The sequence below is a fragment of the Acipenser ruthenus genome, chromosome 9, assembly GCF_902713425.1.
Source record: "Acipenser ruthenus chromosome 9, fAciRut3.2 maternal haplotype, whole genome shotgun sequence".
Taxonomy (NCBI): Eukaryota; Metazoa; Chordata; class Actinopteri; order Acipenseriformes; family Acipenseridae; genus Acipenser; species Acipenser ruthenus.
Window position 1 is genome coordinate 8,664,123 of NC_081197.1, and position 15,884 is coordinate 8,680,006.

Consider the following 15,884-nt stretch of genomic DNA (forward strand, 5'->3'; position numbering starts at 1 on the left):
ACCTCTGCCATTTTCACTGCTTCTCTTATTGAACGCTACCCTGTCCATCACATCTCACTATCTGGATGCAGCCGAGTTATGGGTGGTAAGGCATTACCTGACTTTTATGGTCTCAAACTGCACCATAGAAGTCATTTTTTGTAAAAAAAAATAAAATACATAATAAAAAAAATATCACCACTTTAGTCACTTCAAGCATAAACCATATCGATTTTCTTGTTTTTTTTGCAATTAATATTATTTGTTTATTTAGCAGACGCCTTTATCCAAGGCGACTTACAGAGACTAGGGTGTGTGAACTATGCATCAGCTGCAGAATCACTTACATGTACGTCTCACCCGAAAGACGGAGCACAAGGAGGTTAAGTGACTTGCTCAGGGTCACACAATGAGTCAGTGGCTGAGGTGGGATTTGAACCGGGGACCTCCTGGTTACAAACCCATTTCTTTAACCACTGGACCACACAGCCTCCTTAATATATGCTATGTTTTAAATCACAACATACAAGTAATAATCTAGCAAAACACTAGCAAACAGGTTCAGGACTTGGCAATGTTGAGATTTAATCACTGGTTCAAATGATCCTTAATAAACAGACAAGCCATATGGGCACATTTAGAATGGTCCTCCATGTCAGAACTTTGGCAGGTCCTTCTGGCGCAACCTTAAACCATTTCACATCATCAGCAGCCTGTCATTACCACAGGTAGTGAAACGGCAATCACTTTTTAAGCAGGCTGCACTTCAGGTGGCTTGAGAATTTGAAATAACTGCTGCCAATAATGCTGGGCTGCAGAAGGGCGATGATTGATAGCAGAAGTCATTTGCAGGCTTAATAAGCCAATCTATGAGCAGAGACCTTTTAAATTACATACCAGAATAGCTAAGACATTGAACCTCTATGGCTGACTACAAGTACACCTGCTGCAATTCAAAATCTGACATTTTGAAAAGCTGTTGATGGTAAGGTGGCAACATTATTGTCTATTCTGTGCAGCTTATCAGTTGGTTTCATAGATATTTGTAGCACGGACCGCGGACTACTTTATCTACGATAACATTAAGCAGGCTATGATTGCTGCTAATTGAGGTCTGTGAAACCAGCCATAAAGCCATTCTCCGATTGATGCTAGCTGTTATTTCCAAACAGGGCGTCATTATCTTGCTGCAGTAGTTTCTAACAGGGTAGACAGGACATCATCTGATCGACTAAATTAGAACAGTGCTTGTGTGCGAGTTCAGAGCCCACACATGCTGGGAAACCACAGGCACGATCAAGAAACAAGGAAACAAAACGATAAATATGGAGCCAGGAGACTCCATAGGAAAGCAAAAGCTAAATTAAATGTCTTGGAATATTAAACTCAAACATTGCACTCCATGAACAGTACCTATGAGGGAAACTGAAGCTTCCTACCATCTGCACATAAATTATAATGTGTAAACATGCATGGTTAATGCTCGAACACAGGTGCTAAAATATATTGTAAAATATACAGTATGAAGGCCAATACAAAACATTATAAAAAGATCAGCTGTGGGAGAAGAGGGAGAATTCTCTCCCAGAGTGCTGTCCCATTTGATATAGCTACACTCAGTTTTTGAGTTATTGTGGAAAGCATTTCAGAACTTTGGCAGATCCTTCACAATTCTCTCTAACCAACATCTTGCCCATCAGCCACAGGTGTTTTAAAATCCCCACTTAGACAAACAAGTCACTGTCTCCTGGGAGTTTTGTCATTTGTCTAAAGAGGCATCACAACTTAAAGTGAGCTCTGTGAGACACCACATGGTTAGTCATGCCTGAAACAGTGATAGTCTTTTTCTTTTGACAACTCCATTAACACCTGCAGAAAGAAAGCAGACACTAGCTTAAACTCTGGCTTCATCTCTGCCTCAGTTCACTTTGTTGATGGGTCGAGGAATAATCGGGGGGGGGGGGGGGGGGGTTGGTTGAACAAAAGCATTTCACAAAGGGACATGGAAAGAATGAGCATATGAACATGATGACAAACAAATAAGTTTTTCCTTGACAGCGATTTCATTTAACATTTCAAACGTGTACAGTGCTAAAAGTGCTAAAGACATGGCTCTGTGGATGCCTGGACATTGTTGAATGTATACTGGTATGGTATGGTATAATTTGAACGAAAATATTGGTTTTATTGTGATTTTAGGATTGGCTTTTTTTTAATTTATACAAATCACATTAAAGCCGTATTTTTACATACTGGTCCTCATGCAGTCATGTCCAATATTGGTTTTGTTCACACATCCAAGCACCAGTACATCAGCTTTGAGAAGCCAGCGGAATACTGGCAATAATTATTAAATCTGAACCCCGGCCATTCTATCTCAAGTATGTCTCCATTTCATTAACATTATATAATAACACTGTATGCAATTGGGTTTTTCAGTTTTAAACTTACATTTCAGTTTTACCAAAAACTGACTGGACATCAAAACCAGCTGAAAGAGTTGATTTAAAAAAAAAAAAAAAAAAAAAAAACACCGAACTGATCATAACCGACTTGCAGCCTTAATGTTTTTTTGTATAGGTCTAGGAAGTTTCTCCTTTAGGAGAAAGTAATCTCTTTATATGCAGAGCAGGTGTTGTTTGGCACTAACTGCAGTAGCAGCATGCAATCCAGCACAAACTGGATGGAATGGCCTTCCTCTGGAGAATTCACTGGTAATGACAAAACAGACACAACCGGATAGCTAGGATTATATTGCTTGCTTTTTCTTAAAATCCAATTATTTTATGAAAAAAAGAATAGAAACTCAATTTTATTTGAAAACGCACAAAAACTTTCTTTATCCATTTTTTCCCACTGATTGAGAAAGCTAGTACCGTGTCACACAAGGGTTTTTCAACACAGCATGCTTATTCATTGGTGCATTGCATTTTAATGCTGCTTTATCACCAACATAATACAAATATTTGGTGGTGGTCCAATGAAGGGCAAAAATAGGAAGGTTACTGGTAGTCCCTCGACCTCCAAACTCAATAACAACAAACACTGCACTTATAGTGCACCTTTCAAGACAAGGTCCTCTCAAAGCACTGAACACATTTTAGCAGAGCAAATATTATTTCAATTATTTTTGTTGTTAGTCAACTATTTAAATTCAATGTATAACCTTAAGGCAATGTACTAAGAAATGCCTTTTCAAAGAGATATGTTTCTAAACAAGATTTAAAAAACAGGAACAGACTTGTCTGAGCAAAGGTTGTAAGGAATCACTGAGTTCAGCCCCAAAACCACCAGTACAAACAGGACTGATAAGTCAATGTTTGGCTGGGCATGGGCACTGAAATGCTCCCTACAGTCTGTCTGAATTGATGAATGTTGTGGGCCAAGCACAGATGTCAGTTCTATCTTGTAAATATAGATGATTTTAATCTCCAGAGCTGCCAATCCAACATTCTATAAATACAGAACATTTTACAGATAACACATGTCACACCGTATTGAGGGAATGAGACATCCCTCTTAACTGCTATCCTATTTGATAGGGACTCAAGAGCTCAGCAACCACAGCGGACAGACTATAGATAAACAATGATGCAATCATAGTTAACTAATGGGCTCTAATCCATAAATGCAACAAGAGACCAGCCTCCCACTGAACGCAGATGTCCCCCGCACAGATAAACCCACACCAATTCAATAGGTTAGCTCCCATTGATTTAATGAGAACGGGCACTTCTCACACACCATTGCATTTGCTGATCATCCGGGACCAAATCCACAGGATGCTTGGATTTCTTTTGCCTGTATTTGAAATATGAAGCAATAAACAACCTGTCAATGTGTCATTAGGTACTGTTACCTAGCCCCACTGTAAAGTGATTAAGGAAACAAATGTGGGGAGAATTTTCCTACACAAAACACAAAAGCAACCAACTCTGTACCACTCTACCCAACATCAGTACTAATTTATCTGTGTTTCACTGTTCAAGTTACTATCGACCCAGAAGATTAGCATTTGTGGAGATCCCTTTTGAGCCTCCCACCCTATTGAGACCTTTTCCTCAAACCACACCTGTGCTCAGTTATTTCACACATTTCCTATAGCATGACCATTACATAAGTGATTCTATTCTGGGTTAAAAATCCCAAATCCATGGCTGCGAGTTAAAGAACACCAATGCCTGGTCTGCAGTGCCTTTTCCCAGGTATAGCTGAGCTGGGCGGTCTGGGCGAGGTGTAGTTAAAGATGGCTGTAATTTTGTCAGGTATCCTGTTGCTGACCTAGGAAGTAGTAGTGTGGCAGTAAAGGTCGTAGTGAGGCAGTAAAGGTCGTAGTGAGGCAGTAAAGGGTCACGTTGCATTGTGGGATTGACTAAATGTGTGCAAACAAGCGAAGATGGATGAAGTTGAACAAACAACTGTTGCTGTTTTTATTTTTGGTCTTTGCACAGCTGCTAATAGTCTTATTAATGAGGTTTTGTCACGCAATAAGGAGAAAAGCGGCCATTGTTCAAAACAGTTGGTCTCTTTAGCACACGCCTTTCGATGACGTACAGCACAGTTTGGCCCTGTTGGGTAGGAGATACAAAACTGTATGGAAAGGCAGTGGAAACGAGGCATAAATTAGTGTATAAAACCAAATGCTAAAAATGTCCTGGAATGGAGGCCTTCCACAAGATTTAGTTTTGGTAAAAAGTCTCCCTCTTGTGCCTGATCCAGCAACTACAGTACACAGAGCCGATACAATCCCAGCACTCCTTGCAGTAAAAGGAGCAGCGTAAACCACACTGAATTTAATACAGGGTTTTTTTTAATGGATTTTAAAACCTTAGGAGAGTTCTGATAAGACATGGCAATGGGCCCAAAACATATTTACTGACAGAGTGCGGCATGGGTTTCCAGAGATGCTGCAGACCCTTGCAGGAATTAATCTTGCTACAGACAACAAGAAAGCTAACATTTGCCCTTGCTCAATACATCTCATGGGACCTTGAAGTACCTTGAGGCATCTCGTTTAATACAAAGGGCAGCAACTCCAGTGCTTGACCTTGTAGGACCTTTTGCTGCGGACAGAACTGTGTTTACAATGTGGGAAAATCCAACGGGATTCTACCGATTCACTTTTAACTGTAACTAAACACGCAGGTAGGAAAGAACCTGGGGGGGGGGGGGGGGGGTTAACATATCAATGCATTGCCTTCAGACTGCAAGGAGAAAACCTGGTGGTACAACTGTGTTTGCCAAATGCATTAACTTCATTGAACACCCTGATGAAACTTTTACTGACCAATACTCACGAGAATGCATATACAGGATCTTTTCTGCAGGTTTCATTTTTATTTACACATCTAGAAAATGTCCAACAAGTATTGGGAGAGATCATATGAGGCAGAACTATCGCTGTGGGTTCGTTTCTTCATAACTATCCCATCTTCAATGGTATTATCAATTTTGTACAAATAATGAACAACCGGAACTACAGGAAGTGTATGAATTAATAAGCACTTTAAAAAAATGGACAAGCTGACTCACATTGAATGCAATGGACAAGTTGACTCACATTAAATGCAATCCTGCTATGTTAGGATTGCATTTTTATATTTAAAAAGGGGGATTTTGAATCCTCTCCTAGGCAAATACATTTACTGAACATGTAGGCGTAATCAGCAAGATTAATACCGACTAACAGTTTCTACCTTTATTAATATTACATTTTCAATGGAGCCTTTTCTAGCACTGCATCCTATCCTACTTGCCTGCTGTTAAATAAGTGGATCAGCTCTCTGTACAATACCTGGCTGTTCTCCCCACTCTGTGGATGTAGGTATTAGCGTCTTCTGGACAATCAAACTGCAGTACCCAGTTCACCACAGGGAAATCTGCGGAAGAGTAAAATCTTTATTTTGCACCCTAGGGGTGTTGAAAATACATGATTTATAGAGGTCCTGTCCATTCAGGTAGAAAGCAATTGATCTCATGAAACATATTCTTATATCTGCAGGCAACAAACAGTTACCATTTAGCAGGCGGTGTTGTGGGGCTCGGTGCACTAAAGCACTTTACTTAAGTGCATCAACCTTATTCCCTCTTTTGCTAAAGTCAGAGTATCTGCTGGGAACAAGGGGAGCTGTATATTGCACTTAGTGCTATGTCACATAACCACAATGCCATCCCTCATCAATCAGAGCTCTAAACCCTGCGTCTCTTAACCTAGACATGCAACAGGACAGGATGCGTTGGAATCCTTCCAAAATTTTGGAAATAATATAAAACAAAACCTCAAAATAATCTATAGCTATGGCCAAAAGTTTTGCATCACCTAGAATTTTAGGATTGAGACATAATAAAAAATAAACTGACCATAATTTAGATTTTTTATTTATCATGTAATCAAATAAACTACAACATGATATTGTAAAAGTCTGCCGGAAGCCATAATAGTAGTACAATATTTCATGTTAGATTTCGAAATGTCACGTCTTTTAATGTCAGTTTTTCATTAAGTATATGGAAAACTACAAAGCGCTATGTAATTCAATATGTTAACATTATTCAGCAGGTTTCGTTCGACTATGGAGCAATATTAGTTCATTATATGGGGTGATGCAAAACATTTGGCCAGAGCTGTACAGACATTTACAATGTATCCCTATTTACTAGATAGTAACCTGACTTATAGGCACTTTTGTTTGTTGTTGCTTTGCCTGTTTTACTTACCAAGGCCCCTGGCTGCTATGTCAGTAGCAAACAGCACGGCTGCCTTCTTGCGGATGAAGTCGTTGTAAACCTCCATCCTCTTCATCTGCTGCTGTTTGCCATGCAGAGCGAGCACTGGGATCCCAGGGCGTAGGCGGCAGAACACTCGGAACAAGAACTGCACCTGCACCGGGGGGGGGGCAATTCAAACACTTACAAACTCTGCAACCACTTGCTTCTTGGATTAAAAAGTGATTAAAACATCTTAGGAAATGAGGTCGACAATATGAGAGCGCTATATCCTGGATGTCAGATCAGGCTGTCTGTACTATACAGGCTAATGGATTTTCTTAACTGTGTCTGTAGCACTGTGTTGGGAACCCCCAAATGAACTGTGGGATTTATTTTTTATTTTTTCAGACCTTAGACCTGGATCACACCTATATCTTAAGCACACACACAGACTACTTCTGAGTGTTAAGAGACTTAGTAAACCACAGATTTGTAAAGAACCAACATAAAACATTAGGAGTTTTCACATGTTTTTTTTTAAAACATATACAACAGCAGTACATAGCATATGATCCCTAAACACCTTAAACACTAACCTCTTTGCAGCTTGAAAAAAACACAATGACCTTCCTATTCAGATGACTCTTCATGAAGGAGAACAGCATGTTGATTTTCTGGTGCAGTTCACAGACAACATAGTTCTGCTCCAGCGTTGCAGGGGTGCTAATTAGAAAATATAAAACAATGGAAGACAGGCTTAGAGACGCTTAAATTATGTAAAAATAAAAGAAGAAGAAATAAACACAAAAATAATAAATTCTATCTGTTTTATAAAGCTATTCAGGAGAGAGCATTGATGTAGCCTTACTCCCTTTTGATGCCCTAGTCTGCAATTAATCTAAATAAAGCACAGGTAGAAGGTTTCTTGCTGAAAGGGAGCAGAAAAATGGAGAAGCATTATAATCCTGCCCTTTGAAAAGTAATGTAGATGCACTGCTTTTTGACCTTTTGAATTTGATCTGTTTTTGTGTAACCATAATTGTAGGAGGCAGTGTGGTCCAGTGGTTAAAGTCCAGGGCTTGTAACCAGAAAGTCACCGGTTACATCCCACCTCTGCCACTGACTGACTCACTGTGTGACCCTGAGCAAGTCACTTAACCTCCTTGTGCTCCACCCTGCGAATGAGATGTTAAATCAATGTCCTATTGTAAGTGACGGCATATAATGCACAGTTCACAGCCTACCTCTGTAAAGTGCTTTGTGATGGTGGTCCACTATGAAAGGCTGAAAAACATGGAACAAGAATTGAAGCAGTTTGCTATGCATGTGGATTGGCAGAGCTACACTTGGGTAATTTTCTGAAAAGCGACTGACACTGGAGATAGCAGACTGCTAGTTCCAAAATGCATGTACTGCTGACAATTGATGAGGGCCAGATTCATAGACTCTGGGCCTACAGCTTACTTGCCCAGCATTGACTGCAAGCAGGCAGTAAATAACAGCACTATGGGCTGGAAGGTATCCAGGCTCTAAGGAGATTTTTAGAATGCAAAGCACAGTGGACCAGGAGGATCTCAAGCACATTAGGAGATAATAAATAACAGAACTGTGAAGCTACAAGGAAGCCAAAAATGCTAAGGAGAGATGTAGTCAGAATAGGCCAGAAGATAAGAGTCCAGTTTCAACTGGCTGGATTGCTTGCACACAACACTAGATTTTATACACACGACACTACTCACACTGCACACAGACCCTGAAACAGGCACAAATCAGCTGGGTGTAGTTTCGGGTGATTAGCCCACGGCCAGAACTGTGGAGAGGAAACCCAATCTGGGCTTTGCTATAACAATGTAATGCACCTTTTGTTCATTTAATCTTTCTTTGGATCCAAGAATGATTCCCTGCATATATTAAAATAACCCTAACATTTCTTAAAGTAACGGAGTCTGTGCAGTTTCTTAAGAAACATCGATACTCACTTTTTAAATTACATCACGCTATATAAAAATAAAGATATTATTATTATTTTAACAAATAGTACCAATACCAACACAAACTAAAAGTTCCTGGTAAATTCAGAATGTGAATTGCTCTAAGTTAGCTTGAACATAAAAGTTTTGAATGACCCAACAAGCCAAGGGCACAAGGCTGGGGAGGTCACATGACCACGGAATGCCAGTCTCCTGCCTAATTAGCTTCTGTGCCTGCTGTTGTGATGGCAAAGGGCGGTAATAATGATGCATAGTAAATCCAAACAGGATTAGCAGGAGAAACCCTTTCGGCAGTAACCATGTTCAAGAGACCAGGACATCAAAGCAACTGAGAACGGGAACGGTTCAGGTCCCTCAGGGGGTTAGAAAAGCAGGAATAACTTCAACCAAATGGAACTAAAGCAACGCAACTCAAGCCCTGCAATACTTTTAATGGTAATCTCCAACTCGATAGGGGTTTAGGCTGACAAGACACAGCAGTAAGAGCTTTAAAACAGCAAAATACATATTGAACAAATTGCCCAGCGGGGCTCAGGAGCCAAGTTGTAAAAGGGTATTATCATTAATTAACAAACAAATGCGTTGCATGATCCTGACAGGTTCTTAAAAGAATTGCTCCACAATTGCACTGGTTATAGCATGAATTTATATTGGGCCAGACATTCAAGAAGTTTTAACGCTTAAAAGGGAGATTAGATTTGGTGACATACTATAAATACATCACTATATGCAGAGTGACGGTGTATTTCATTAAACATCTATGACATATGCAAGTCCACTGAAAAAGAGAAATAGCAGCTTGAGTTTTCATTGACCTATTTTATGATCCTATGTATGGCACAATTCAGTAAGAAATATGCATTGTTCTGTTCCCTTTTCTGAACTCTAAAATCACATGCTTTGCAGTCATTTCCACTCACACTGGGCACTTGAATTACTGCTTCTAATAAAAGGGAAGTCTAAAATATGCAATTTGAAAGCTGTCTATTCACTAAGTTAGACCGCACACAATCTAAATCTATTACTTTTCCATAAGTGAAGACAGTCAAAAAGATTGCTTCTAAATGAGCTTTTTAAAAATGCAGGCTTGATAAAGCAGCTTTCTCCGAGAGCCGACAATGGTGTTTATAAATCCTGAACCCGTAAAGTGATTTCAGTACATAGCGAACAGTATATCTTCACTTTAATCAGATAGCTGTGTGCCAGGCATGAATTATGAGAGGCCGCAAGCTTCGCACTGAAGTTACTGGGATGTAAATATAGTCCTGCTTCACTGCTTCTCCTTGTTCTCCTGCAGGGTATTTTGAAAGATATACAAGCCTTTCTTTCCTCACTTTATGAGAGGTGAAAAACGAGGTCAGGCCTTGTTTCTGCAAAGTGATCAAACCTTTGCCTGTCAAACAGCTATTTGTATGGGTTATATTAAAAAAAATAATAATAATAAAAAAATTACAAACATTTTGAAGCTGATCCAAAGGGAAGTGGAATTTCTGCTCGTTGTGTCATAAACATTTAACACAATTCATTAATATTATTATGTGGTAAAAAAAAAAAAAAAAAGTATTTTTTGGGGGGGGGGATTTGCAATGCCACAGAAAGCAGAATAACCTTATTGTCACGTGAATTAGAAAAGCAGAGTGAAGTATTAGCACAGCCTCAGGGACAGTTACCTGTACCCACTTTAAATGGGTGAAACTTGACGTGGATGACGTGACTCTGCTGCTCAAGCTTTTGTCAGCGCATACACCTGAAGGTTAATTCCTTTAAACAAGACATAATTAGGAGCACAGACGGGGAATAAGGTGTCAAAGTGTTCTGTGCTGCATGCATTAGCACTAATTTTTTTATTATTATTATTATTATTATTATTATTATTATTATTATTTACATGCAAGCTATTTCACTCAATGTTTTTCCTTCTTTATGCAAGTCAAGGTTGTTACAATAGTAGAAAACACTAGTGGAGGCTTTGAGTAAATTGTTGATGCTCATAATGCATCAGAGTAGAAAAATAAAACATGTAGAAGACTTTTGCACAGCAGTGTATAATAATAATAATAATAATTATTATTATTTTTTTTTTTTTTTTTAATGTACCAGCTTTATCTTGAAAGGATAATGTCAGTGAGCTTCTGCTAGTGTCCATTTCAGCTCCCCTGACTGTATGACTCGCCACACTCAGGGACCCCTATAGCTTTCCTATAAAAGGCTGTGGTTCCTTTCTAACAGAAGGTTGCAGTACTGTGCTTCGAAAACAACTCTGGGAGGTAGCCCGCAAAAAAATAGATTTCAAATAAATTAGAGCTGAAAGTACAAGTGCATCAGTACCTGAACTTGGCTTTCTCGTGCACCCAGACATACTCGGGATCTTTGAGACTAAGTCTGGCCAGGTCCTTCACAGACTTGGTCTGCGTAGCTGAGAAGAGCAGGGTCTGACGGGTCTTGGGGAGGTTCTCCACAATGGCATTTACAGTGTCTGCAAACCCCATGTCCAGAATTCGATCGGCTTCATCCAGAACTGCAAAGAGGAACAAGGTTCTGTATAAAACACACTGCACTACATATCCCCCATCAAAAGGACATGTAGTTGATGGCAGGACATGTTCATCTCTTGTAACTAAATATTACAAGAATTATTATCATCATCATCATCATCATCATCATCATCATTTATAAAAGTGCTATTCTCTTACCCAAAATATGCAGGTTTGAAGCATGGAAAGACATTGTTTGATCCATGTGCTGCAAGAGGCGTCCTGGAGTGCAAATGATAATGTTGGTGCGATGAATCCTTTCTGTCTCGGATTTCAAATCCTGAATCGAAACAGTCAAAAGCAATGTAAAAATAAATTAAACTCAACGATACTGATCTGTAACATTTTCATCTGCTGTCTACTAATTAGAGCACCATGAAATAGGGGTGCAATCCCAGTTTGGGGCAGGTGGTGGCAGCCCACAGAAAATGAGCTGCCTGCAGAAATAACAGAAGAGCAATAAAGCCTTGATCCCCCAACTTCAATTCTACTGAAGCAAATGCCTGACATCTGCACACAAACCTTTCCGCCTATGATTAGCCCAGCTGAAAACTCGTGGTTCTTCCCCACTTTCCGCAGCACCTCAAAGGTTTGATAAGCCAGTTCTCTGGTGGGTGAAATGATCAGTGCGCCTAATCCATCATCCGCTGTCCACTGCTGACGAAACAAGCACTCCAAAACCTGTCGGATTAAAAAAAACAAAACAAACACATTATTTCACCAGAAATGTCAACCTCTATAACAAGAATATTATATTACTCAAACTGGACAAGCTCAACAGAAACCCTGGGCTTGAAATATGATGTACAGCAGAGGTACTCAACCCTGGCCCTCGAGATTCAATCCAGTCCAGGGGGCAGATTACAGAAACATCCTAACTGCCAATCCTATCTTATTTTAGAGTTAGGACGTTCTAAGTGTCAGTTTAGGGGAATTTGAATTACAGAACAAGGACTCCGAACTCATTTTCCTATCTTAAGATAGGAAACCGTGTATTACAGAACGTTGCTAACTCGTTCTTTTCCTAACATTTAGGGCAAGGTGGCACTTGTCCTATCTTAGATTTGAAAAAGAAAATCCATAGCTTGTAATGGTAATTTTTCATTTATTTTGAGTAAAATGAGACAAAGAATACATGTAACAAGTATATATTTGTAAATTACAGATCTAAGCGGTGTAATTACTGGACATATTTATTTTTACATAATAAGGTAGTCTGATTAAAACATATTGCCTGCCAAAACACATGATCAGACACTCTGAAACAACGTAGGTTTACAAACACATGATCAGACACTCTGAAACACAACGTAGGTTTACAAACACATGATCAGACACTCTGAAACACAACGTAGGTTTACAAACACATGATCAGACACTCTGAAACACAACGTAGGTTTACAAACACATGATCAGACACTCTGAAACACAACGTAGGTTTACAAACACATGATCAGACACTCTGAAACACAACGTAGGTTTAGGCTACAGCTTTAGGCTACAGTATGGTTGTTAATTGAGAAACAACCAATAGCTGGTTAAAATGTATTCATTTATTTGTGTAGCTATGTATTTATTTATTTATTTTAATTTTTATTATACACCGTAAGCCTACCTTCGGTAAATGGGACAGATGCATCACGTATCCTTCCTTATTTCTTGACCCTTCAGAAAGGTTAGCCTAAGTAGCTACCGTAAGACGAATCTATTGTGTGCCCCAGCAGTGTTCCCTTTTTCTGTATGATACAGTTAGTTTATAACTCTTAAGATGTTTATTATTTTGGTGATATTGTGATTCAAGCTTCATCCAGTTTGCTGTCAGTGCACATGTTCTCATCAGGGAATGCATAGCTAAAACAAGAAAATGTACTGTCTAAAACGTAAGATTTCAAAATTGAATAAAAACCCAAATCTACATAAAACAGCAGACCAGCCACTGTAACCTTACCCAGCATGTCCGTCCTCCTTGATGGCAACTAATAACAGTTTTCATTTTTCAGATCTAATGCCATGTTCAATTATGAGACGTGTGATGTCATCAGCTGGCAAAAGGGGCAGCAGGATGATGTCACAAAGGTTCATATGACAAATGCAACAGCATGTCAGCTAAAGACATCCTATTTTTTCATGCTAAGTGTTTTTAAAATGGAAACATACCAGTGACTGTAACCCCAGTGTTATTGGTTAAAGGTATGTGGGCTACTTACAGGGATCAGAAAGGCCAGAGTTTTGCCAGATCCTGTCTTCGCTGCTCCCAAGACATCTTTCCCTTGCAACGCCAAACCGATCGTCTGCTTCTGAATTTCAGTGGGCAGACGATACTGTGCCTCCCACAATCCTATATTATAAAACACAATATCCCAGAATGTGTTTCATTGATAACCTTAATTAGGTAAATGTGAAATGACTCATGTAATTACTGTTTACATGCAACTGCAAACAAGTAACTGGTTAGCAAGTCTTGGGATAGGCTGCCATCTAATGGTCACCTATGCCTATAAAATGTTTTTAATTATTATGAATAAAACAGTACACTGACAAAACATTTAGTTTTATAAGTATAACCTAACAATTTTAATAGGACTTCAATGAGACTGAACAAAACAACATATATGCATGTTTTCTGCGACTACAGTACCATTTTCTTTCAATCAGCACACAATGTACATGTACAACATATTGTAATAATTAAGAACTTAAGAAAGCTGTAAACATATAATCTGCTGTGTTCTATCTACTGTTCTACTTTGTAGGTCAGACAACGCCAATACTGCTGTTGTCAGTCTACATACCTTTCAAAGTTTTTTTTGACAAGGGAAAATCTGAAAATTTCACTGCCTCACTTGGGTTGATCTGCAAAGAAATAAAAATAAATAAGATTATCTACAAGAATCAGGGCCTATAATATCATAAACTTCTAGTTCTTTCACGCATTCAATTTTGTTTACAAAAATGCTGAGAAACACCACAGTCTTTGTTCTGTTTTGTATGGTTTGAGAAACTTTTTTTTTAAGCTGTTGTATAGTGAGATAAATTCAGATGAGTTGCAGAATTGACTTTACTGAGCTTAAAAAGGCAGATTCTGCCTACATGACACTACAGGTTACAACATAACACAGAGAAATACTATTCATTCAACATATTTGCTTTTTAATGTGGTATATGGCCAGTACTGAGAAAGTCTGCTGTGCCTCCTAATCCTATGTAGCCTGAGCATCATGAACACAAGCCCATTGTCTCAAATGTGAGTCGCTGTTACTGTGCTAAAATTATCACATAAAAAAGCAATCCACTCTACGAAGAGGTAATTGCCTTGGAACGAGTGTGGAAAGGCACGGGTGCCCAAACATGTCACTCCACTCCAGGCAAAGACTGTAGTCCAACCTAATGATTCAGGTGCTATCATTCCAGTGTCTGTGCTATCTTAAGTAGATGAGGTGTAACTAACACGTTTTCACATACCTTCGCATTTAACACAAATACAGCCAAGACCATTAAGCGGTTATATTGGTTATAAGTATACAGTACAGTCTGAAGTATACAGTAAACTCCTAAATTGAACACACCAAACAATACATCAACACATCTAACCATGCTGTATCTGTTATGTTGCAGGGTTTTCGTTTTTTACTGCAGACTTTAAAATGCCGTTGATTAACGTTGTATTATTGTCCACGTGTTAATCAATGATCAAGAAAGCGGTCAATGAAGCTTCATCGTGTAAAAACTGGTGCTAGTCGCCTACCTCCTGGTACTGTTTCACCAGTTTGCTGATCGTCTCCCTCTCGATCTGCCAGTCTGGTTTCTTATTCCGTCTTTTCTCTTGTTTGACCCTAACTTTCTTCTTGTTGTATTTTTTCTTCCATCTCTCAAAATTTTTGACGGGGTCGTCAGTGTCTCTGGGGTTACGTCCCCGTTTCTTGGATTTCGGGACACAAGGTGTCTTTCCCCCACTTACTCCAGTCATGTTTTGTGGAAGCTGCCACTGCTAAACCTCAGAATGCAGCAGCGTGGAAACACCAGCTCCACTGCACGAAAACCAGAAACGAGACAGCAATGTTGCTCGTCGCAGAAATGTGTCGTCACTCAATCGCCTTACAACTTTATTTAAACCTGTGTAAAGTCAAACTATACATAAAGTGTGTTCTTTTTAATGGTGTTTTCGATTAAACCATCCCACATTTATTTTTTGAATGCTGCTACCAGTGTTCTGGATTGATATAAAACATTTTACTTTTAGAGGAGTACATCTAAATCTTAAACTCCATTTAAAAGCTATATTTGGTTTACAAAATACAAATATAATTGAAAATAATTTGATTGACAATATAAATCTGTTAATATTATTGGCAAAATATCATATACACAAAACTACATTTTTAAAGTATAAATCAACTTTAAATTCCTTCTTTGCTCGGAATAAAAACAAAGTTAAAAACCTGTAAGTACTTATGATTTATTTAATTCCTAAAATCTATTTTTATAAATGATGTGATCTGTTTATAAAGAATGTACCCCTCCACCCCCACCTCCCATGTTATGCTTATTACATAATATGTTCTAAAGCCCTCTTGATGTTAATTTCTGTTCTTAATTTCGATGTATAAATGTATGTCCTGCATGTCTGTTACATTAAAATAAATAAATAAATAAATAAACCTGTGTAAAGTAC

At 38.8% G+C, this 15,884-nt stretch overlaps 1 protein-coding gene across 2 annotated transcripts in view; it reads right to left on the reverse strand.

Annotated features, from left to right (window-relative positions):
- Window positions 1–15,300, reverse strand: part of LOC117972856 (probable ATP-dependent RNA helicase DDX10) — a 90,658-nt gene extending 75,358 nt beyond the window's left edge. Inside the window, exons 1-9 of one of the 2 annotated variants that reach the window (XM_034923225.2) lie at window positions 14,958–15,300; window positions 14,005–14,065; window positions 13,420–13,550; window positions 11,735–11,893; window positions 11,372–11,492; window positions 11,007–11,196; window positions 7,284–7,410; window positions 6,697–6,859; window positions 5,774–5,858 (exon numbers count right to left, since the gene is read on the reverse strand). In XM_034923225.2, the coding sequence (XP_034779116.2) occupies window positions 5,774–5,858; window positions 6,697–6,859; window positions 7,284–7,410; window positions 11,007–11,196; window positions 11,372–11,492; window positions 11,735–11,893; window positions 13,420–13,550; window positions 14,005–14,065; window positions 14,958–15,179 (1,259 nt within the window). In that variant the 5' untranslated portion in view covers window positions 15,180–15,300. Of the gene's footprint in view, window positions 1–5,773; window positions 5,859–6,696; window positions 6,860–7,283; window positions 7,411–11,006; window positions 11,197–11,371; window positions 11,493–11,734; window positions 11,894–13,419; window positions 13,551–14,004; window positions 14,066–14,674; window positions 14,723–14,957 lie in introns of those variants that run through there. The other variant, XM_059031064.1, reaches the window with a different exon arrangement.
- Between the last annotated feature and the right edge of the window lie 584 nt (window positions 15,301–15,884).